Raw genomic sequence first — 23,409 nt, forward strand, 5'->3', positions numbered from 1 at the left:
TGGTAGGAGTTGTTCCACATGTAGATATAGTTTTGATGCATTTGTGGGGAGGAAGGTGATCTCCACATCTCACTCCTCTGCCATCTTGAAGGCGCCTCTCCTGATGCTCCTCAATCTTGAGAGAGAACAAGTGTGGGACAGACAGGGCATAAAGTTTTGGATAGAGAGGTTAATTATAAACTCTGCAGAAGAACTTGGCTTTAGGGGAACTCAGTTTGATTTTTAAGTGTACATTGTGGGCATGCACATTTTAAGTGTACAATGGCATTAAATACATTCACATTGTTTTGCAACCATCACTATACCATGCATCTCAAAGACTTTTTTCATCTTGCAAAACTGAAAATCTGTACCTCTTAAACATTATTTCCTCATTTCCCCCTCTCCCCAGCCCCTGGCAACCACCATTCTACTTTCTGTCTCTGTGGATTTTAGTAGTCTTGGTGCCTCACATAAATGGAATTGAAACCTGGACCTGTGGGGCCCTCCTGGGCACAAAAGTCTTTCTGTGTCCCTGTTTCTTTCTTTTTTTGTTTTTAATTGAATTTTAAATACACCCACTTCAATCCGCTCATTTAACACTTACATTTTAAAAAATTAATTAATTAGTTAATTTATTTTTGGCTCTGTTGGGTTTTCATTGCTGTGCATAGACTTACTCTAGCTGCCGCAAGCAGGGGCTACTCTTTATTGTGGTGCACGGGCTCTTCATTGCCGTGGCTTCTCTTGTTGCGGAGCACAGGCTCTAGGTGCACGGGCTTCAGTAGTTGCGGATCCCGGGCTCTAGAGCGCAGGCTCAGTAGTTGTGGTGCACAGGTCCACATGCTCCACGGCATGTGGGATGTTCCCGGACCAGGGCTTGAACCCTGTCCCCTGCATTGGCAGGCAGATTCTTAACCACTGCACCACCGGGAAGTCCCCTCCCTGTTTCTTGCTTGTAGGAAATAGGCTTCATTTAGCCTCCTTGACCTTCCCTGAGTTCCACAGGGCAGATTCAAACAGTTGCTAATCAGGGAATGGAGGGGTTGCAGAAACAAGGGAGGAGCAGTCAGGAAACAATAGTTCAGTCTTAGGGCAGGGTCCTGGTTCCTTCTGAGGAAGTATACATAACAATATCTTTGAGTTCTGCAGGAACTAAGGCCCCCCCACCAAGGTGGAGGATGGTAACTTCAGGCAGAGCACCAGATTACTGGAGCACCACCGTGTTATGTCACCACTAACCAATCAGGAGAAGTCACATACTCTGCAGCCCTTACCCCAAATTCTTCCTGTAAAAGCTTCTCCCCTAAAACCACTGGGGAGTTTGGGCTTTTGGGGCATGAGCCACCTGTTCTCCTTGCTTGGCCCTGCAATAAACCTTTCTCTGCTACAAATTCCAATGTTTCAGTTTGTTTGGCTTCACTGTGAGTCAGGGACACGAACTTTTGTTTGGTAACAGAATCATTCAGTATTTGTCTTTTGTGACTGGCTTAATTTACTGGCATAATGTCCTCAAGCTTCATCCATATTGTAGTATGCATCAGAATTTCTTTGATCTCTGACATTACTTTTGCAGGTGTTTCAGGTTCCTTATACAGAGCCTTAACTACCTAGATAAAATTCCCCTCAAATTTCTGTTTCCTAAGGAGTTAAAGGAGTGCTCCTTGTGCATCTGTCAATCCCAATTTATTCTCCCGACCATGCACACTATCATATATAAAATGGATAAGCAACAAGGACTTACTGTACCTCACAGGAAATTAAATTTAATATCTTGTAATAAACTATTGTGAAATAAAATTCATATTTTATGGCAAGATAAGAAAAATTTAAACATAGAAATTTTTCTTTTAAACATAAAATTTTTTCTATGTCCTTTGGCCTCCTCTTTCCCTGCACTGTGCATTGTTTAACTGCATTATGCATCGACCAAACCTCCCCCATCAGAAATGCTTGCTCGATCGTCAAGAGCAACATTGTCCTACCATCAATAAGATGACTCCTTAAAGATAATATTCCTTCTTGATAAGGGGTCCCATGGCACTTAGATCTGGATTGTGTAAACTGTCAATAATATGTAATTTAATGTACAGCCCTCTTTCTCGAAAAACTTACATAACTGTGCCTTGACTTCTAATGGGCAGAAGAGTTCTCAGAGCTTTTGGAGATGCTTTCCCAGGTTATTATCCTCAAATTTGGCTTGAATAAAAATTTCTGTTTCTTTCTTAGATGAACTGATTAATTTTTTGTCAACAGTATAATGGAAGAGAATTAGAAATAGAATATATATATTCATATGTGTGTGTGTAACCGAATCACTTTGCTGTACACCTGAAACTAACACAATATTGTAAATCGACTAGACTTCAATTTTTTTAAAAAAGGAGTGTTCCTTAAAAAGCTTTAAAAATATCCGGTACAGGACTTCCCTGGTGGCGCAGTGGTCAAGAATCCGCCTGCCAATGCAGGGGACACGGGTTCGAGCCCTGGGCTGGGAAGATCCCACATGCGGCAGAGCAGCTAAGCCCGTGCACCACAACTACTGAGCCCGTGTGCTGCAACTACTGAAGCCTATGCACCTAGAGCCCATGCTCCGCAACAAGAGAAGCCACTGCAATGTGAAGGCTGTGCACCGCAACAAAGAGTAGCCTCCTCTCACCCCAACTAGAGAAAGCCCACACGCAGCAATGAAGACCCAAAGCAGCCATAAATAAATAAATAAATTTATATATAAAAAAATACCTGGTACATAATGATGTTTAGCAGCATTATTCACAATAGCCCAAAGGTGGAAAGAATCCACATGTCCATTGACAGATGGATGATTAAAGAAAATGTGCTATATTCACATAATGAAATATTATTCATCCTTAAAAAGAAAGGAAATTCTGACATATGCCACAACATGGATGAACCTTGAAAACATTATGTTAAGTGAAATAAGCCAGACACAAAATGACAAATATTGTATGATTCCACTAATATGAGGTACCTAGAATAATCAAATTCATAAAGACATAAAGTAGAATAGTGGTTACTAGTGGCTCGGGGTAGGGAGGGAAGAATAGGGAATTAATGTTTAATGGTTACACATTTCAGTTTTGAATGCTGAAGAGTTCTGGAGATGGAAAGAGGTGATGGTTGCACAACAAAGTGAATGTATTTAATGCCACTGAATTGTACACTTAAACATTGTTAAGATGTGTAAAACAAGGAATGTTGCCATCCATTCCAGTTCTTCAAGGATTAAGTTGCAACCCACTGCAGTCACCCACCCTGAGGAAAATTCAGGATGGAACAAGAAGCATTCTGTGCTTTGGATATAAGGGCACCTAGATAGTTAAGATGCATATCTAAGGAAAAATTTCTATGACCCCAGATTCTTGCATCTTCCCATATAGAGAAAAGTGCTAAAATCATTCACTTGAAATATCTGTTCTTTGTGATTAGCAGTAATCTTTTTATGCCTGACTACATGTTTTTCCCTACAGCAAACTACAGCAAAACATTCACATATATCCTGGCTCCTTCCCTGCCTCTTCACAGCAGTTCCTTAGAGCTATCTGAGAGGCTGTCTCCTGGGCTATAGTTCTCAGTCAGGTCTGTAAATAAAATTGAAACATACTGCTCTTAGGTTGTGTGGGTTTTTCAGTTAATAGATATATAACACGTTATATGTATTTTATCATGATTTTGAAAAATAATTTTTAAAAACATTTATATACACGTAAAAGTCTTTTGATTATACTACTTTAGCTTTCTATGGAAATTGAAGCCATGCTCCATAGCGTTAACAGAAGCTGGTAACTAATGAAAATTGTTGAGCTTGTCTTACAGAACAACAGGTGTGGGAACGGCTTGTTAAAACCCCTCTGCCTGTAAATGGCCTTCATTGATTAAGGTTTTCTTCCTTCCTTCCTTCCTTCCCTTCCTTCCTTCCTTCCTTCCTTCCTTCCTTCCTTCCTTCCTTCCCTTCCATCCGTCCTTTCTTCCCTCCCTTCTTCCTTCCTTCCTTTCTCTCTCTCTCTCTCTCTCTCTTTCTTTCTTTCTTTCTTTTTTCTTTCCACACCTTCCCATCTTCACACAGTCCAGTTGTTTCACAGAAACTTGCAGTTAGCTCTTGCCCAGTGCAAGCTGGCTGGGGCTGTGTGACCTTTAAAACTGGGCCAGGGCAGGTGTCTGATGAATAGCCTCTTGATGTGAGACAGCTGGAAAACTCCACCCTCTAATCATGCTAAGCAGTTCCATTTTCAATATGCAGAAACATGTAACCCACATGCACCTGCACAGAACACCGATTACCTCAGCTTTTCCCCTACCTCCAATCACCTTTCCCCATGCCTAAGACCACCCTGCTTATCCCATAAATATCCCACCCCCGTCGCCTTTGGGGAGGCAGATCTGAGACTTGTTCTCTCATTTCCTTGTCTGGCTGCCTTGTGAATAAACTCTTTCTCAGCCATAATCCTCAGAGTCTCAGCGTTTGGCTTACTGTGTGTCGAGCAAATGGACCTCACTGGGTAACAAAATGACTTCACAGAACAATGATTTAATAATACAGTTTCAGATTTTAAAATAACGTTAGTATAGAAATAGTGATCTGATGGCAATTGCTATCATAAAGATAGCAAGCAGCAATTTACCATGAAAGCAAACTTTCCTAGAATTAAAGGCAAGGGAGGGGCTTCCCTGGTGATGCAGTAGTTAGGAATCCGGCTGCCAACACAGGGGACACGGGTTCAAGCCCTGGTCCGGGAAGATCCTACATGCCACGGAGCAACTAAGCCTGTGTGCCACAACTACTGAGCCCACACGCCATAACTACTGAAGCCCGCATGCCTAGAGCCCGTGCTCTGCCACAAGAGAAGCCACCGCTCTGCAATGAAGAGTAGCCCCCACTCGCCGCAACTAGAGAAAGTCCGTGTGCAGCAACAAAGACTCAACGCAGCCAAAAAAAAATAAAATAATTTAAAAAAAAGTGAAGGGAGAATCTTTCACTTGGACATTTCACAATACAATGTACATTGTCATCAATACTCATGTTTATGAGTCATATAGTTCAATTTATGAGTCTTGATGACAATGTACATTGTATTGTGAAATGTCCAAGTGATAGATTCTCCCTTCACTTTAATTCTAGGAAAGTTTGCTTTCATGGTGAATTGCTGCTTGCTATCTTTATGAGATTACAAGAAATCTACCTTTCTCCTTTGACTGTCAGGAACTGAGAACCAGCTTTTATATTAATTTGTAGTGATTAGCTGGTCAAACCAGTATTTCTCTGGAGAATCATTAACCATCATGACATAAATAAATTCCTGTTTCTACTCACTTTTGTTACTGAACAAATTTCGTGTGCCCGATGCACAGTGAGGCCAAGTAGATCAAAATGTTGAAGCCTGGAGCAGAGAAAGGTTTACTGCAGGGCCAAGCAAGGAGAACAGGTGGCTCATGCTCAAAAACCCTGGACTCCCTGATGGTTTTGGGGGAAAAGTTTTTATAGGCAAAATTTGGGATGCGGGCTGTATGGTGTGTGGCTTTCTTTTGATTGGTCGGTGGTGAGGTAACAGGGCGGTGTTCCAGGAATCTTGTGCTCAGTCTGAAGTTACCATCCTCCACCTGGGTGGGGGCCTTAGTTCCTGCAGAACTCAAGGTATTGTTATGTATATATTCCTTCCTGAGGAACCAGGACCCTGCCCCAAGGCTGCACTATTGTTTCTTGGTGGCTCCTCCCTTGTCTCTGTATCCCTTCACTTCCCTGATTAGCAACTGTTTGAACCTGCCCTTTGGAACTTAGGGAAGTTTAAGGAGGCTGAATGAAGCCCATCTCCTACAAACAAGAGATGGGGGACACAGAAAGGAGGGATGGCCCCATAGGGTTCTGATCTGTTTCACTTTGAGCACCTTGGGTGAAGCAGCTTGGTTACAATTCAGTGTCTGAAATTCAAACTGCTGGCCTTTGTGACGTTAAACCATGTTTCTCTGTCCAAGATGTCTTTACAGCAAGTCTGTTCCTATCATCTATCACATGGCTTCTTGTTGTATTCCATTTCTGGAAAATGATTTTCATATCTTTGAGGTAGGTTCCTCCAAAACCTCTTCAAATGCATTTTTTTATATGCTACATTGCCTGTGTTTTAAATCAGATTATCTCAACCATATCTTCCAAATTTGCTTTAAAGATATTCATCCAGATGTTTTTTAGTGGCACAGTATTAGACAAAACCAAAAACTTTATTCATGTGGACAGTGGTCTCTACACATACACTATAGCCCTAGTTTTTTTATCACTAGAGTTCCAAATTTTATACTAACTTTCAGCTATCTTTTGTTCTTCCTTCAAATATCCAATCAGCTGTCAAATTCTGTAGTCTCTGTCTTTACAATCCTTCCTTTCTAATCTCAATGTCACAGTCTTCCACCTTCCTACTTCAGGCCTTTGTAATTACCCACCACCTGGATATCTTAGTCCATTCAGGCTGCTATAACAGAATATCACAGACTGGGTGGTTTGTAAATAACAGAAATTTATTTCTCACTGTTCTGTAGGCTGGAAGTGTAAGATCAGGGTGCCAGTGTGGTCAGGTTCTGGTGAAGACACTCTTCCAGGTTGCAGACTGCTGACTTCTTGCTGTGTCCTTGATCTTGGGTGGCCTAGGCCTGTAGTGGCTTGAAGCAGGATTTTGTTTCCTCATCCAGAGACTGAAGTCAGGCCCTGTCAGTTAGAGTGCTGAATCCTAGCCAATAGACCACCAGGGACAGTGTCCATTTCAGCTGTTGCTGAAATGTCGGCTTCCCTGTGCACTGATGCTGAACAGAAATATGGAGACAGGGATTTTGGAGAAAGAGAGAGATGGCTTTATTTTTCTGCCAGGCTGAAGGGAAGACACAGCAGGCTAGTGTCTCAAGAACTGTGTCCCCCCACTCCTTGGGAATCAGGTAAGATTTTATATGTGGGGCTCGCAGTCCGCGGGTAATTGAGGTCCTGCAGGCTGGTAATTGTGTCTGTTTGCCTCTGGTTTATTGGCCGGTGACCTTGTTTCTGAAATGCAAAAACTACAGGGAGTGATTTGTTACCAGGGGCATATAGAATGTAAGTGCTTGGAGGTAATAAGGTTAGGGGGTGACAGGCATCCTGTGTGAGGATGTAACTCACACAGAGTTAGGGGTGATAGGTGTCAAATGTAAATTACATAGTGTCAGGGAGTGAGATTAGCTTTGTAAAGTACAAATCTAGTTACTACAAATTAGTGACAGTTAAAGTAAAACAAGGAGTGATTAACTCTTTCAGGCCAGGTTATGTTTCTTCTCTAGCTTGTTTGCTGTTCCCTTTGTTTTCCTTGCTCTCAGGAGAAGAAGAAAGAAAACTCTCACTGCTATTTACATTGCAACATAGTGACAAGGCCCTGGCCCTTGGCTTTGTAGAAATCAATTTCCCCAGGAGACAGAAAGTAGTGAAACAAGTAAAGTGTTTATTAGGAGGAAAAAGAGTACCTGTGAATAGACACACATGGGTGGTCGCAGAGAGAGAGTTGTGCCCTCGTGGTAGTTTGAATCACTTATATGGGGCATTTGTTCTGGGTTTCCTCTGGCCAATCATCTTGCTCTGCCTGGTTCTGAGTCCCTATTTGGTTTATCTCAGGGTCCTCCCATGTGTGCACACATGCACATCTCTTAGCCAAGATGGATTCTAGCGAAGAGGCCTATGGGTAGGTTGACGTCACTCCCTTTTTGACCTCCAAGGAGCCTTTCTGCACATGTGTAGTTGGGAAGGTCTCCTTGACTTCGAGAATGAGAAATATGTGGTCTCTTTATCTTTTATCTTGGCAGGGCTCAGCTCCTCTCTGCTACTGTCCCCCCACAGGGGACAAACTCCAGCTGCTCAGCCTGGGGTACACCTATCTCCTGCCTCATCCTCACATGGTGGAAGGGGCCAGGGATCTTTCTAGGGTCTCTTTCATAAAGGCACTAATCCCATTCAGGAGGTTGGAGCCCAAAGCCCCCACCTCCAAATACTATCAACATATGAATTTTGTGGGGACATATTCAGATCGTAACACAGGATTAGTGCAGTATTCTTTTAACAGGACTCTCTGCCACATCCCTCTGTTTAATTGGTTCCCTATGCCATTGCCAGATCTATCTTCACTCTTGGCATTTATAGAGGCTTTCTGTTGCAGGAAAAAAAAAAAAGGGGGCACAAGAAGAGGGTCATGTCCCAGGTCTTGAGTGAGTCTGTGGGACTGGCCGCCAAGTGAGGGTCCTTGGCTTTGCACAGGAAAGAATTCAAGAGTGAGCCATAGAAAAGTGAAAGCAGGTTTATTTAGAGAGATACACGTTCCATAGACAGAATGGGGTCCATATCAGAAGGTGAGAGTGGCCATGGGAGAAACACACTCCAAAGACAGAATGAAATGTAGTCCCTCTCAGAAAGTGGGAGTGGCCCCGAAATACGGCATGGTTAGTTTTTTATGGGCTGGGTAATTTCATAGGCTAATGAGTGGGAGGATTATTTCAACTATTTTGGGGGAAAGGCAGGGATTTCCAGGAATTGGGCCTCTGCCCACTTTTTGGCCTTTTATGGTCAGCCTCGGAACTGTCATGGCGCCTGTGGGTGTGGTGTGTCATTTAGCATGCTAATGTATTACAATGAGCATATAATGAGGCTCAAGGTCTACTGGAAGTTAAATCTCCCGCCATCTTGGACCTAGGTGGTTCTAACCAGTTTTTGTTGTATCCTCAACATCTATGTCATTCTTTTAAAGGTTGTGCCCTGCCACCTTCCCTCCTGTTTCAGTTCCAGGAGTCTGTCCCCACCTTCCACCCCCCACCACCCAACTGCCAAAACCACTGGGTGCCCAAGTCCCAAATTTGGCCCTCTGTATCTGCAGCTTCCACACCCCCATGGGTTGGTTGAATCCACAGATGCCCAACCCCTGGATAAGGAAGACTCTCACTGTCTCTTCAACATGACCTGCGTTTTCTCACCTTAATGCTCTGGTTCATGTTGTTAGGTCCTGGTGGAAAGTGCTTCTCCCCATCCTGCCCCCAATCTCTGCCACTCAGAAATACTATCCATCCTTTATATGCCACCTCCTTAATTAAACTTTTCCAGAGTCTCTCCAAAGAAGTGATCTCTCAGGTTTTAACCTTCCTCTAGCATTTTATATCTCAATGTCACTTGTAGCAAAATGGCATGTTCTTCTCAACCTCATTTATGTATTTCTCTCTGCTACATAAACTTCTAAGATAGTGAACTTTTTAGCTACTTACCATTATGTTTCTTTATGTTTTCTGCTTAGATCAATGTCTTGAATTCCAAAGGTACTAAAAAAATTTAATGAATTGAAATAGGCATAACTTAAATACTGGCAACACAGCCCAATAAAATAACTCAAAAAGGGGTTAAGAAGGGGGCTGTATTCATATAAAATTGTTTATTGAGAACAGAAATATGTTTACCCAGAATATTTTTCAAAACATGTTTATTCAAAAATGTTTATTCAGAACATAATAAACAATCCAAAAGTTCAACAATAAGGGAATGGTTAGATAAATTAAGGGCAGGGCCCTAATGTAATTCTTCTCTTGTACCTGGCCCATAGGAAGTATTTAAAAATGTATTAAATGAATGACACACCACCGTATTAGACTATTATGCAACCAAGTGCGCATGAAATCAGTTTTAGGAAAAAACAACTTTCACAAAACATACGGATTAAATCTATAGAAAACCTACGGAGCGACTTTGTTAATAATCAGAAGGAACCAGAGAAAGCCACCTGCCACATGTGTGCAGCAATTTTAAAAGGCGTCCTCATACATACTTTGATTCTCACAACAACCCTGTGAAGTACGCTCGGTAGGTATTAACTCTGGTTTGCAAGGAAACCGATCACCGAGGTCCGGCATGGTTGACTAAGGCGGAGTCAGGACGCTAGCCTCCGCCTCCCAGACCCGGGCTCCTTCCCTGCCACCCCAAGGCTACTGCGAGTGGCGCTGGGGGCGGGGGGGGGGGTGTCAAGGTTTTTTTTTTACCCCGCATTGCATTAGCAAACCGAGCCCAGAGCCGCGGGCGGCTTGCAGGTACACAGCCAGGCGCAGGTGCCAGCGCCGGCTGGCCAGACCGGCGCCGTAGGCCCCGCGACCATAGAGTCCGGAAGTGCGGTCAAAGCAGCTCCCGGTGGGCACCGCTCGGTCCCGGTGCCGGTCCCTGACCCGGCCCCGCACTCGCGTGCCGCGCCCCGGCGGGCGGAATGGTCTTAGCGCTGGCCGTCCGGGTGGTCGCCGGGCTGGCGGCCGCGGCCTTGGCGGCAGTGCTCTTGGAGCACTACGGCCTGGCTGGGCCGCCCTCGCCACTGCCCCAGCCCCGCAGCCCCCGGAGCCCGCACCCTGCGCCGGGCCTCGGAGCCAGCAACATCTTCTGGGGTCTGCAGGTGACGCAGCGGGAGCTCAGGCGGGGGCTGGGTGGGTGCAGAGCTGGCGCCGCGCGGTGAGACGCCAGCAGTTAACGCGGGGTCGCGACCCGCTCCTGTTTGGGCCCACACTCTGGGCTGGGGGAGAGGGGGTTGGTGCTCCGTCCTTCCCTGGGGGTTTCGTTGATGCACTGCGTCTTTGCCTTTTACTTCCGCCGGAGAGAGCCGCTGGGTCTCTGTTCGTGCTGCCTCCTCCTGACTCAGATATCTCTGTTTAACACCTGCTTTCGGCAGATATCCGACATTCACCTGAGCAGGTTTCGCGATCCAGGCAGAGCTGTAGACTTAGAGAAGTTCTGTTCTGAAACTATTGACATCATTCAACCAGCTCTCGTCCTAGCAACAGGTAGGGAGGATTGCCGTGCTGTCATGTTGTTCTGTGGTCCGGATGGTAGAATGAAAACAGGGCTGCAGCCTTTTAATTTGGGGACGTTAGGAGAACTTTAGCTACAGCCTCAGGTGAGTCCTCCTCCTGTAGAGGAGATAGGATATTATAATTTCCTTTGTCTATGGATAACTGAGTCAAGATCCGGGCTAAATGACTTGCCATAGCAAGGTTTTGGCCAAGCGGTGGAAGCAAGGCTCATGATTCTCGCGTTAGTGTTCCGTCTGCCGTCTGTTATCTGTTTTTTGTTGTCGTTGTTCTTGCAGCTCTGGATTTGAGAGAGACTTAGAGAAAGCCCTTTAACCAGAAATGAAAAGTTCTGCTCCTCCTCCTCTTCCTCTTCTTCTTTTTTTTTTCCTTAACTTTTCCATTTTCCTTACAGTATTAATCTTATATTGTCAGTTGTTTGAGGCTTCAGGTAACTCAGGACACTTTTTTTTTTTTTCCATCCTTTGGTACTTCTGTGACTTGGTTCCCTAGAGTGTTCAAACCCCAAACCCTTTGCTCCCAACTGTGTTGGAGAAGAAGCTAAAGGAGCATCTATCCCGGCTCTTGGGGGATTCATCTTTCACTCACCTTACTGAAACACCTCTGCTGATATGATGGAGTCCTCATTTTATGGACAATCTCAGTTTCAAATGTCTGTCTAGTTTCCCAGAAATTTTGGTATTTCATTTTCCAAACTACACCTTCCAGATTGTTTCTTGCCGTAAAAATAATATTTGGTCAGATCACATATCCTGATTTGGGGTTTGGAAAATAAGGTTACCATAGATATTTACACCTTCCCAAAGTGTTGGAATTTCTTATTAAAGAGTTTTCATTTCATCAGAGTCTCAAGATGCATTTTGTACTGCTCCCTTTAAAGATACATTTTTCACAACCTATTTCTAATATCACAGGAAGTTAAATAGGCACTTGCTAACCTATAAGAAACAAATAAAGCCCGTGCTGAGAATCTTATTTTCAATGGCTTGCTTTGGACAGAGATGGATTCATAAGTGGTTATGCTAATACATGTTGAGTACTTTAAATATCTTTGTTCTTCAGTGTGCATTTAAAAAAAAATTGAACCCCCAGCCCAGCTTTATTTTGCATTGTTATTCAATTCTTATGTAAACCTACAGGAGACCTGACAGACGCCAAAACAAAGGAAAATTTGGGATCTAGGCAGCAGGAGGCAGAATGGCAAACTTACCAGGGTATTCTGAAGAAGACAAGGGTCATGGAAAAAACCAAGTGGCTCGATATCAAAGGAAATCATGGTAAGAGTCAAGTCGCAGTTATAATTAAGACTAGATTTTTTTCCTTCAGGAGCCTAGATTCTCCAACTTAAATTGTAAAGTTACAAAATGGGACATTGTAACATAAGCTTAGGTATACTAAAGGCCACAACTGTGAAATTCAATGATAATATGTGATTTTAAAACTTCAGATGTCACTGTTAGACCTTGAGGGGGAAACTGGTATGGTTTCTTTCTTCCTTACATGGAAGAAAAGCATATAGCAAAATCCATGCAGATGGACGTTTAAAAAGATATAATTTTGCTAAGTGAAAGAAGCCAAACCCATAAGTCTACATTACTGTATAATTCCATTTATATGACATTCAAGAAAAGGCAAAACTATAGACAGAGAACAATCTGTGGTTGCAAAGGGTTGAAGATGGAGGGAGAGGCTGACTAAAAAGAGGCATCATGAGATAATTTTGCGGGGTAATAGAACTGTTCTGTATGTTGATTGTGGTGGTAGATACATGACTATGCATTTGTCAAAATCCATAGAACTGTACATCACAAAGATTGAATTTTGCTCTATATGTATTTAAAAATTAAAATTACAAATATATTCCAATATGCATGGAGAGAGAAATGGATAACCCCTTCCCATTTTTTAGACTATGATTGTTGTGTTAATAAGGAATTGAACTGTTTTCCAAGAGTCCTGATGGTAGATCTGTTTGTTTCATAAAGGTTGACTTTCTTATTGGTTACTTAAGTATTTCATTTGCTTGCTTCACTTGATTATTCATTGCTGATGAGTACCTATTTATATATTTTTTAAAAAGCTATCTTTTAAAATTCTATCTGGTGAAATACACAGCTATTGGTTAGATCGAACAATCCCTCTTTATAAAAACAGTTGACCCTTGAAGAACGTGGGGGTTAGAGGCACTGACCCCCAAGCAGTCAAAAATTCGGATATAACTTTACAGTCGGCCCTATGCATCTGCAGATTCAACCAGCCAAGGATCTATGTAGTACTATAGTATGTATGTATTGAAAAAAATCTGCATATAAGTGGATTGACGTAGTTCAAACCTGTGTTGTTCAAGGGTCAACTATAGTTCTTACAAAGCAGCTAGAAATTATAAATTAAAAATAGGATTCTGGCTTACAACTTTCTCTGGTATGTTTACATTCCCTTTTTTCCCTGATCTTAATTAAGGGTACAAGTCAAATTCTTTTGCAATAAAAGCAAATCTGTGTATATTAAAAAAGTGTTCCAAGCCAAACTACTGATATATTTAAAGTAACAAATATCAAATGGAGTTTTGTGATTAAATAATTTGGATAGTCCTTTGGAGTTCATAATCATTTAATTTGACTTGTATAGGCATAAATGCTTATGGTATATATGTGTGTGTGTGTACGTGTATATATATATATATATATAAATCTTTATTAAGATTTAACTATAATAGGGAGTTCTTTGGTGGTCTAAATGTTAGTATTCGGCACTTCACTGCCGTGGCCTGGATTCAATCCCTGATTCAGAAACTGAGATCCCACAAGCCATGCAGTGTAGCCAAAAAAAAGAAGAAGATTTAACTCTAACAGAATTGTTCTCTTAGCAAGAGGATTATATATACAATAATATTTCTTTTGGCCTAAATTGAGCTTTCAGCTTACTTTCTAAGGTTATTAGAAATGTTGTGGATTCTTGGAAGTCAAAGCTGATAAACAATTTTAGCCTATTGCAACCGAGCAATCAAGCTCTATGAAATTATTATATTTCCAGATAAGTATTCTATGATGTCCTTAACCTTTTCCCTTACCATTATATAACTTCTTTGTTACTGAATCTTTTTTAAGATTTAAAAAGAGGGGCTTTGGCCCTGTTATCAAAGTCATCTGCTGTTTAGAAGCCCATGACATGGATCCATATATCAGACATGAATCCAGTCCTTCCTGGCTTCCAGAATCACACAATTAAAACAGCAGCAACAGTGGTCCAGTCTTATAACTTCAAATTGATTTACTCTGAGTAGTACATAATTCAAAATATTTATTGTTCTTCAGTATACTATGTGCTTTAGATAAGTTTCCAGATAACCTGAATTCTATTATCAAGTTTTAAAAATTAAAATTAAATGCCAATCTAATTAATTGGCATCTCTCATCTAAAGTGTTATTGAAAGAATTGTCATTTTTCTTTAGTCATTAATATGTTTGCATTTTTCTTTTTAATATAGATGATGTTTGCTCTTTTCTTTTTAATTAGATGCATTCAACATTCCAAGTCTGGAGAGTGTTGAGAATTATTACAGGTACTGTAATGAACAGACGGCAGACCACCATGTAGAGTCTGTTACAGGGAGGGTGCAGTCAATTCACTGAATGGGTGAAAACATTTTTTAACAGAGAAAAGAACCTCTGGTAATTTAGAAAAGGAGCCTTTTAGTTTATTATTATTATTTTGGTGATTCATTTTTTGTTTGTTTGCTTGGGCCTCTTCTTTCTTTTTATACTTTTTAAAAAAAATATTTATTTATTTTTGGCTGCATTGGGTCTTCTTTGCTGCCTGAGGGCTCTCTCTAGTTGCAGTGAGCAGGGGCTACTCATCATTGCGATACGTGGGCTTCTCATTGCAGTGGCCTCTCTTGTTGTGGAGCATGGGCTCTAGACACACGGGCTTCAGTAGTTGTGGTATGCAGGCTCAGCAGTTGTGGCTCACGGGCTCAGCAGTTGTGGCTCATGGGCTCTAGAGTGCAGGCTCAGTAGCTGTGGTGCACAGGCTTAGTTGCTCCACAGCATGTGGGATCTTCCTGGACCAGGGATCTAACCCGTGTCCCCTGCATTGGCAGGCGTATTCTTAACCACTGCGCCACCGTGGAAGTCCCTTTTATTCTTTTTTTTTTTTTTTTTTTTTTTGCAGTACACGGGCCTCTCACTGTTGTGGCCTCTCCTGTTGCGGAGCACAGGCTCTGGACGCGCAGGCTCAGTGGCCATGGCTCACGGGCCCAGCCGCTCCGTGGCATGTGGGATCTTCCCAGACCGGGGCACGAACCCATGTCCCCTGCATTGGCAGGCGGACTCTCAACCACTGCGCCACCAGGGAAGCCCTAGATTATTTATTACACTTAATTATCACTATGAGAAATCAGAAAAGACAGAGGTTAGCATGGGGTGAACATAGAGCAGACTTTATTTTTTATTGAGATATAATTGAAATATAACATTGTGTAAGTTTAAGGTATACAGTGTGTTCATGTGATACATTTATATATTGCAATATGACTGTCACCATAGGGTTAGCTAATAACCCTATCACAAGTGACACAGTTACTGTTTCTTTTTTTGTGGTGAGAACAATTAAGGTCTGGTCTGTTAGCAACTTTGAAGTTTATAATACAGTATTGTTGACTTTAAGTACTATACTGTGCTTTAGATCTCTAGAACTTACTTATCTACTAGCTGCAAGTTAGAGAAGACTTTGTAAAAGTGAAAATTGTGTCCAGTCTTAAAAAAGACGGGTAGCATTTGGAGAAGTAAGAAATTCTGAGGGGTATATTTTGAAAGGATTAGTATAAACAGAGCTTTAGTTGCATGCCACAACTAAAAGATCCTGCATGTTGCAACTGAAAGATCCCACATGCTGCAACGAAGATCCTGCGTGCCACAATGAAGACCCAATGCAGCCAAATAAATAAATTTTAAAAAATTTAAAAATACATTAAGAAAGCTGGAATGAGCTTTTGGGGGGCAGTAAGGAAACTGCTATCACCAGAATAAAGGTTCATATTGAGGATTGGTGTGACTGGGTAGATAGTGTAGAGCCAATTTATGGAGGTGTCAGGTGACAAGTGACACCACAAAAATTTAGATGTGATGGGTAATAGTTTATAATCCAGTATAGGTTCCTAAGGAGATAAGTAACAATGAAAATAGTATTTTATAAAGGGCAGACACACAACAAAATAGGGATAGGGATAAAAAGAAAAAGAGAGAGATTAGAGTTGTGTAGACCAAATAGAAGAATCCTGCAGCAGTCTAACCATCATAAGGTAAAGGCCTGAAATGAATATAAGACATACCTGTCTGAAAAAGGGTCATGGATATGGGGATGGTGACATGAATTTGAGGATGGTAGGTCAAAAAGCATTGGTTAACATATAACTAGAGTCACCTTAACTTGGAAGAGGAGGTTGTCCTCTTTTGTTAATGTGAGGAAGGAAAAGGACAGAGATGAAAATCTTTCACTTCTTATTAACTGTTTGTATCTTTGATGGCGACTGTGGGAATGGGCTTAACAGACATTTTCAAAGAATCAGTAGGACTTAGGGACTGATTAGTTATTGGGAAGGTAAAATTATTAGTCACTTTAAAGTTTCTTACCTTTATATTTTTGTTTCTAACCACCTAAACTTTATCCGGATTTAATATGTGACATTTTGCTAGAGATGTAGACATTACAGAAATATCAACTGGAAGGAAAAAAAGCTTAAGGTTAAATCTTGATCTCTACAATGACTCAGAGATGCCAAAATCCAGAATTCAAAAACTATTGTATATTTTAACCTCTGCTTTCAAGTAGTTGGATTTTATTTTAGATAGTTGGATTTTAATATGTCAAAAATGTAGGAAAGAAAACAACATATGTAAGATTATAAGATCCTGAAGAATAACTCTGAAAACAAACTAAGCAGGAAAAATATAAATACAAATCTTAATGAGGAAAAAATCCTGAAATAGAAATTCAAAATATACCAAGAGGAGCTAATTGACTATTAATTGTAATATCTATGATAATATATTTATTTATGATATATTTGTTGGCTGTTGCTTAAAAATAGCTCCCTGATAGCACATTAAATTTCAGAAGTTTATTTGTATTTTTTTCATATGTGCTCTTAGGTAAAACATCATATAAGACACTTAGATATTTTCTTAATGTTCTGACATTTGAATAATAAAGGTATGCTCCAAATATAATCTATCCTTTCTTTCACATTTATTCAACAAATACTTAATGAGTGCCGACGCTGTGTACTCTGTTACCCATCTTTACTCTCCAACTTTCTGGACACTTGAATACTGTTGATTCTTAAGGTGGTGAGGACTTTCATTACTGGATGTGGACCCTGTGTATGTTTTCAATATATTTTTAGGAACCGATAAAAGATTTACTGGCCCAGACCTAACATTTTTATCCTGGCTTGATGACTTCATCTCTGCAAGGCTTTATTGTGACTTAAGCCTCTGCAGTCCTGTTTCAAGAAGTAAACAGTTGTATCTCACTACACCAAGAATTCTGCTAGGTACTTAGAAGGCCCTCACTAAAATTTTTGATGATTGATAAATACCATTTCCCTGGATTCTGACTAATCTCTTTTAAAATGTTTAGTGGACCACCTAAATTAGCCACGTACTTCTCTGCTTTGCTTGGTGACCTTGTGCTTGGTTACTGATGAATATGTTTGCCTGAATCTTTGGAGACAATGGGAGAAAATCTTTAAAATTTCTTTTAATCGTTGTATCCATTGTGGATCTAGTTTTGTGTATTTCTCTGTCAGATCATGGAAATTTCCTTTTCAAAGGGAGGCAAAATATAGTGTGATATTAGGGCAGGAATTTAAACTCATTCTGTTATTTTATGATTACACTAAAACTTTCCTGTCTTGTATTTTTTAGGAAATATTCTGCTGTACGTAGGGATGGCTCTTTCCATTACGTCCACAGTACTCCCTTTGGCAACTATTCTTTCATCTCTTTGGATGCCACCGTAAATCCAGGGCCTAAGAGACCTTTTAATTTCTTTGGAATTTTAGATCAGGTACGGTAAAAAATCTCACTTCCCTTTGCAGCTAACCTATTTTATCTTTTCCCAGATACATGCGGCTCACTTAAAGTTATACTAGATAAACAAGTTCTTATATAGAAATGCTTGAGGAAAATTCTGCTGTGGTTACAGGTATGGCTAGAAGAAATTATTGACTACTTGAACCCTATTATTGTTATCCCTGTCCTTGTTCCAAAATCTGGGAAAGCAGTACCTCACATTTTACATTAATTCAGTAAACAGTTGTTAAATATGTACAGGGACTTCCTTGGTGGTCCAGTGGTTAAGACTCCTTGCTCCCAATGTGGGAGACCAGGGTTTGATTCCTGGTCAGGGAACTAGATCCCGCATGCCACAACTAAGAGCCCGCATACTGCAACTAAAAGAGTCCTTATACTAAAACGAAGATCCTGCATGCCGCAACTAACCCAGCGCAGCCAAATAAATATTTTTAAAAAATAAAATAAATATGTACTAAGTGCAGCATGCACTTTGCAAGGTGCAGGGCATACAGCTTTGTATACTATATGGTATATTCCTAAATCCCCACAGTTGCCATTTCTAACTAATGGTCTATATTTTTTTGGTACGAGAAGGGCAACCATTGAAGTAAATGAGTTTTCTTTTTTTTTTTTTTCTTCATTTATTTTTTGTCTGCGTTGGGTCTTCATTGCTGCATGCGGGCTTTCTATAGTTGTGATGAGCGGGGGCTACTCTTCTTGTGGTGCACTTGCTACTCTTCCTTGCGGTGCACGGGCTTCTCATTGCAGTGGCTTCTCTTGTTGCGGGGTACGGGCTCTAGGTGTGTGGGCTTCAGTAGTTGTGGCACGTGGGCTCTATAGTTGTGGCTCGTGGGCTCTAGAGCCCAGGCTCAGTACTTGTGGCGCACGGGCTTAGTTGCTCCACGGCATGTGGCATCTTCCCATATCAGGGATCGAACCTGTGTCCCCTGCATTGGCAGGCAGATTCTTAACCACTGCGCCACCAAGGAAGTCCTAAATAAGTTTCTTTTAAAGTATTTTTCATTAAGCTCGGTGAAAATTGTTGCTGGATTAAAACTGTATGGAAAGTCACATCTGAGAACCTCTAATTATTTCTTGGTGCAGCAAATGTCAACTCATTATTGAGCACGTGCCCAAATGCAAGACATATGTGTCCATATATAAGAATACAAGGGTGATAAGATCAAGTGCTTGGCCTCTTAGAATATTTAATGTACTGGTGGGGCTTAAGACCTATACAGAAATAACTATAATAAAAGGCAGAATTTGCTAAGTGCTGAAAGATTTAAAGTGATATGAGGGTTCAAAGAAACTTGAGCAGAATATTGTTAAATGCTTTGGGTTTATTAGGCATTTTATTTAAGGAAGGTATATTTTGTTTCCTGTCTACTGAGTGTCTTTAGACAGAGTTGATCAGCTTATTATTTTAAAGCCTACCCCTTAGAATAGTGTTTTTTAAGGTATGATTTGATAATCTGCATGAAAAGCAGCTGTTTTGTAAAATGCAGATTCCTAGGCTTTGTCTGAGACTTAACAAATTAGGAACTCTGAAAGTAGGGCCCAGGAATTCATTGCTTAAGCACTTTGGAGATAATATTAATGTATATATTTATATATACAAGTTATTTTAGAAATCATCTTTATGAGGGATGGTTTACAGACAATAAAATGCACTCATTTTGAGTATTTGAAGAGCTTTGACAAATGTATATACTGGTGTAACTGTCAGCACAATCAAGACAGAACATTTCCATTACCCCAGAAAGTTCTCTTGTGTTGTTAGTCTTCACCTGCAGTCCCAGGGAACCACTGATGGGTTTTCTGTCAGTATAGATTAGTGCTGTTTGTTCTAGAATTTTACATAAATGAAATCATACAGTAGGTACTCTTGTGTCTGGCCTCTTCTGCTTAGTATGTTTTTGAGATTCATCCCTATTACTGTGTATATCCTTTTTATTGCTGAGTAGTATTCCATTGTATGGGTATGGATATACTGCAATTTTTTGGTGGTTTCTAGTTTTTGTCTGTTATGAGTAGAATGTTGTAAATATTCAGGTACAAGGCTTTCTGTGGACATATGTTCATCTTGTTTTAGAAGTTTCGTTTCAATATCCTCTTCATTAATTGCACTGTGGTATACAGGGCTGAAAAGATTAGTGGTTCTTCTTCATTGCTGCAAAGAAATTTATAAATAAAGAAAAAAATTTATGTAATTTAAAGATTGTTTATTTCTGTTTCTTTATCTATCAAATGGGAATAATCCCTGTCCTAGTTAGTGCAGAGTTATTTTTAGGATCAAATGAATTGTATGTTTAAACAGTTTGAAACTTATGGAGGTCCATACAGGTCACTGGTTAGTAGGGTTTAAGCTTTAGATGTAATATACTTATTATAAAACCTCAAGGGAGTTGTGTAACCTCTTGACATTAGATTTCAGCCTGAGCCCTAATTAAAGCTCCTTCTGTTTTTCTCTGATTTCAGAAACAGATGGAGGATCTTTTATTACTGGCCAAGGAAAGTAGTCGGAGCAACCACAGTATTTGGTTTGGACACTTCACAACATCCACTATCCTTTCTCCATCCCCAGGAATTCGGTCCATAATGAGGTGAGGCAAGCTTCCAAAATCAAAATTAATTGCTTTTAATTCTTTTATGTTGTTCTACCTATCTTGCTTTTCTGAAGAGATATTTTTATTAGTTTGGCATCACAAGTTATCTTTGTTCATTTATTTCATTTATTTTTCATTGGTTAGTTCGGCTACAGCTTATTTGTGTGGGCACCTCCACACACTTGGTGGACTGATGCCTGTTTTGCACACTCGTCACTTCCAGGGCACTTTGGAACTTGAGGTGGGAGACTGGAAGGATAACAGAAGGTAAGGGAACTACCCCACAGAATACAACTTATACGTGTAAGTTTTGCTAAAGCAATGATAGTTTTCTGATCACTATCATGAGTGAGTGATCCCAGTTAAGGAAAAACATGTGATATCTCTATGTTTTTGAAGGAATATATGTATCTGGCAGTCTTTATCCTTATGCAAAAATCTTGTTGCAGCAATTATGTTTGCCATCACTATGTTATGTTGGCTTTTCAAATGCATCCTCTAGGAAATAGTTCTCAAAATCTAGTATACACGAGATCTATGGAGGAGCTTATGAAAAATAAAAATTACCAGGCCCTGTCTCTAGAGATTTTGGCTGTGTTGGTCTGGGTTAGGACACAAGAAACTGCTTTTTTTTAAAAAGTCCACCAGATGCTCAATGGACCATACTTTGAGAAACACTAGGGCTAGAAATATGTCATCTTTTTCCCTGAATTTGATATTTGCCTTTCTAGTTATTGCTACAACATGTTAGTGATTTAAGTTCTTCAAACAGATTATAGTTGGTTTTATTAAGGTTAAAGTCTTTTAAAAATTATTATTATTAAACACTTTTTTAATTGAAGTATAGTTATACAATATTATGTAAGTTACAGTTGTACAGTATAGTGATTCACAATTTTTAAAGGTTATACTCCATTTATAGATATTATAAAATATTGGCTGTATTCCTTGTGCTGTTCAATATATCCTTGTAGCTTATTTTATATGTAATAGTTTGTACCTCTTAACCCCTACCTCTGTCTTGCCCCTCCTCCCTTCCTTCTCCCCACTGGTAACCACTAGTTTGTTCTCTATATCTGTAAGTCTGTTTCTTTTTTGTTATATTCCCTAGTTTGTTGTATTTCTTAGATTCCACATGTTAGTGGTATCGTACAACATTTGTCTTTCTCTGTCTGACTTATTCACTTAGCATGATACCCTCCAAGTCCATCACTGTTGCAACTGGCAAAATTTCATTCTTTTTTTATGGCTGAGTAGTATTACATTGTATATGTACCACATCTTGTTTATCCATTCTTCTGTTGATGGACACTTAGGTTGCTTCCATATCTTGACAATTGTAAATAATTCTGCTATGAACATTGGGGTGCATGTATCTTTTCAAATTGGATATATACCCAGGAGTGGAAATGCTGGGTCATATGGTAGATCTAAGGTTAAAGTCTTCTGAAGAGAAAACATAACTTATTTATCAAAAGGATACAGGATAGTTAAATATATATTTATTGAGAAGAACGAAATATATATAATTGAGAATAACTATTTAAGTGCAAGTTTAAATATAAATAAGTGTCACCTCATTGTTTTTTATCAATTGCTCTTTAACTTAGTCAAACCCAGTGCTATGAAGATATTAGGTACTTAGTGAATATTTGTTGAGCTGAATATGTTATCTTTCTAATAACTACAGTTGATCTTTGAGCAACACAGTTTGAACTGTGCAGGTCAACATATACTCAGATGTTTTTCACAAAATACTACAGTACCACACAATCTGTGGTTAGTTGAATCTGTGGATGTGGAACTGAGGATACAGAGGGCTGATTGGGAAATTATACTCGGATTTTCCACTGCTTGGGGGTCGGTTTCCCAACATCCTCATTGTTCAAGGGTCAACTGTACTCCCATTCATTAAAAAGCAGCTTTATATCTTGGAAGGAACTTATTCATTTCAGTTGGCTTTTCTAGAAACTGTATAAGAGCTATGCTTGAAGCCTGTGATTAGTTGGCAACTGTAATTAGTTTGAACTAAGACCTGTCTGTTCATGACTGTGAAGCTGTGGGCTGGGCTGGAATTGCCTTTACCAGGTAGCCTTCCTAACCCTTGATCAGCTTCTTTATTTCTTATAAATGCTACAGTTACAAGTTAAGTGATGTTAATTATGGAGCTATTTCCTTTCTTTCTCTTCCCACCTGCTCTCCTGTATTCCAACCCTGGGGTTTTATTTGGAGTTTGTTTTACTGAAAGGACCTAAACTTTACCTGCCCTTATAAACGTTTAAATTAAATTAGTACAATAGAAGAGGTTTTTTTTTTTTTTTTGGCTGTGTCTAGTTCCCCAACTGGGGATAGAACCCCGGCCCTCAGCAGTGAGAGCGTGGAGTCCTAACCATTGGACTGCCAGGGAATTCCCTAGGAGAGTTTTTAAAAACAGTTAGTATATTAGTAATGTTAGACTAGGCTTTGTTGTGGATGCAAATAAATCTAGAAATATCAATGGCTTAACACAACAGATGTTTATTTTGTCATTTATGTAAATCAGTATAAGTCAGGGAAATTCTCCTCCATGGGGTAACTCAGGGATTCAGACTTCCTCCATCTTATAATGTGACTATTTCAACACCTCAATTCCAGGGCAGGCAAGAGATCACAGAGAACTCATACCCATTCTTAAGTACTTTGGACCAGAAGTGTGATACGTGTCACTTCTGTTCACAGCCCATTGGCCAGAACTAGTCACATGGCCCCAACCTAATACCAGGGAGACTGGGAAATGCAGGGGAGCACGTGGAGTATTTGGTGAGCACTATTGTTTCTGCCATAGCTAATAATTTCTCTCCTTAGTTCTAAAAATTAGAAAATACAAAACTTTGGTTACTTTTTAGTGAATAGTTTTA

At 40.2% G+C, this 23,409-nt stretch overlaps 1 protein-coding gene across 6 annotated transcripts in view; it reads left to right on the top strand.

The window, feature by feature from the left end:
• Positions 1-10,084: 10,084 nt before the first annotated feature.
• TMEM62 (transmembrane protein 62) overlaps positions 10,085-23,409 on the top strand; it is a 32,782-nt gene continuing 19,457 nt past the window's right edge. For 2 of the 6 annotated variants that reach the window (XM_082840371.1, XM_082840372.1), the window contains exons 1-7: positions 10,085-10,415; positions 10,689-10,800; positions 11,967-12,104; positions 14,344-14,389; positions 17,754-17,895; positions 20,385-20,509; positions 20,657-20,779. In XM_082840371.1, the coding sequence (XP_082696497.1) occupies positions 10,236-10,415; positions 10,689-10,800; positions 11,967-12,104; positions 14,344-14,389; positions 17,754-17,895; positions 20,385-20,509; positions 20,657-20,779 (866 nt within the window). In that variant the 5' untranslated portion in view covers positions 10,085-10,235. Of the gene's footprint in view, positions 10,416-10,688; positions 10,801-11,966; positions 12,105-14,343; positions 14,390-17,753; positions 17,896-17,949; positions 18,034-20,384; positions 20,510-20,656; positions 20,780-23,409 lie in introns of those variants that run through there. The other 4 variants (XM_082840373.1, XM_082840374.1, XM_082840375.1 and 1 more) reach the window with 3 other exon arrangements.

The sequence above is a fragment of the Leucopleurus acutus genome (assembly GCF_964270905.1).
Source record: "Leucopleurus acutus genome assembly, chromosome: 1".
Taxonomy (NCBI): Eukaryota; Metazoa; Chordata; class Mammalia; order Artiodactyla; family Delphinidae; genus Leucopleurus; species Leucopleurus acutus.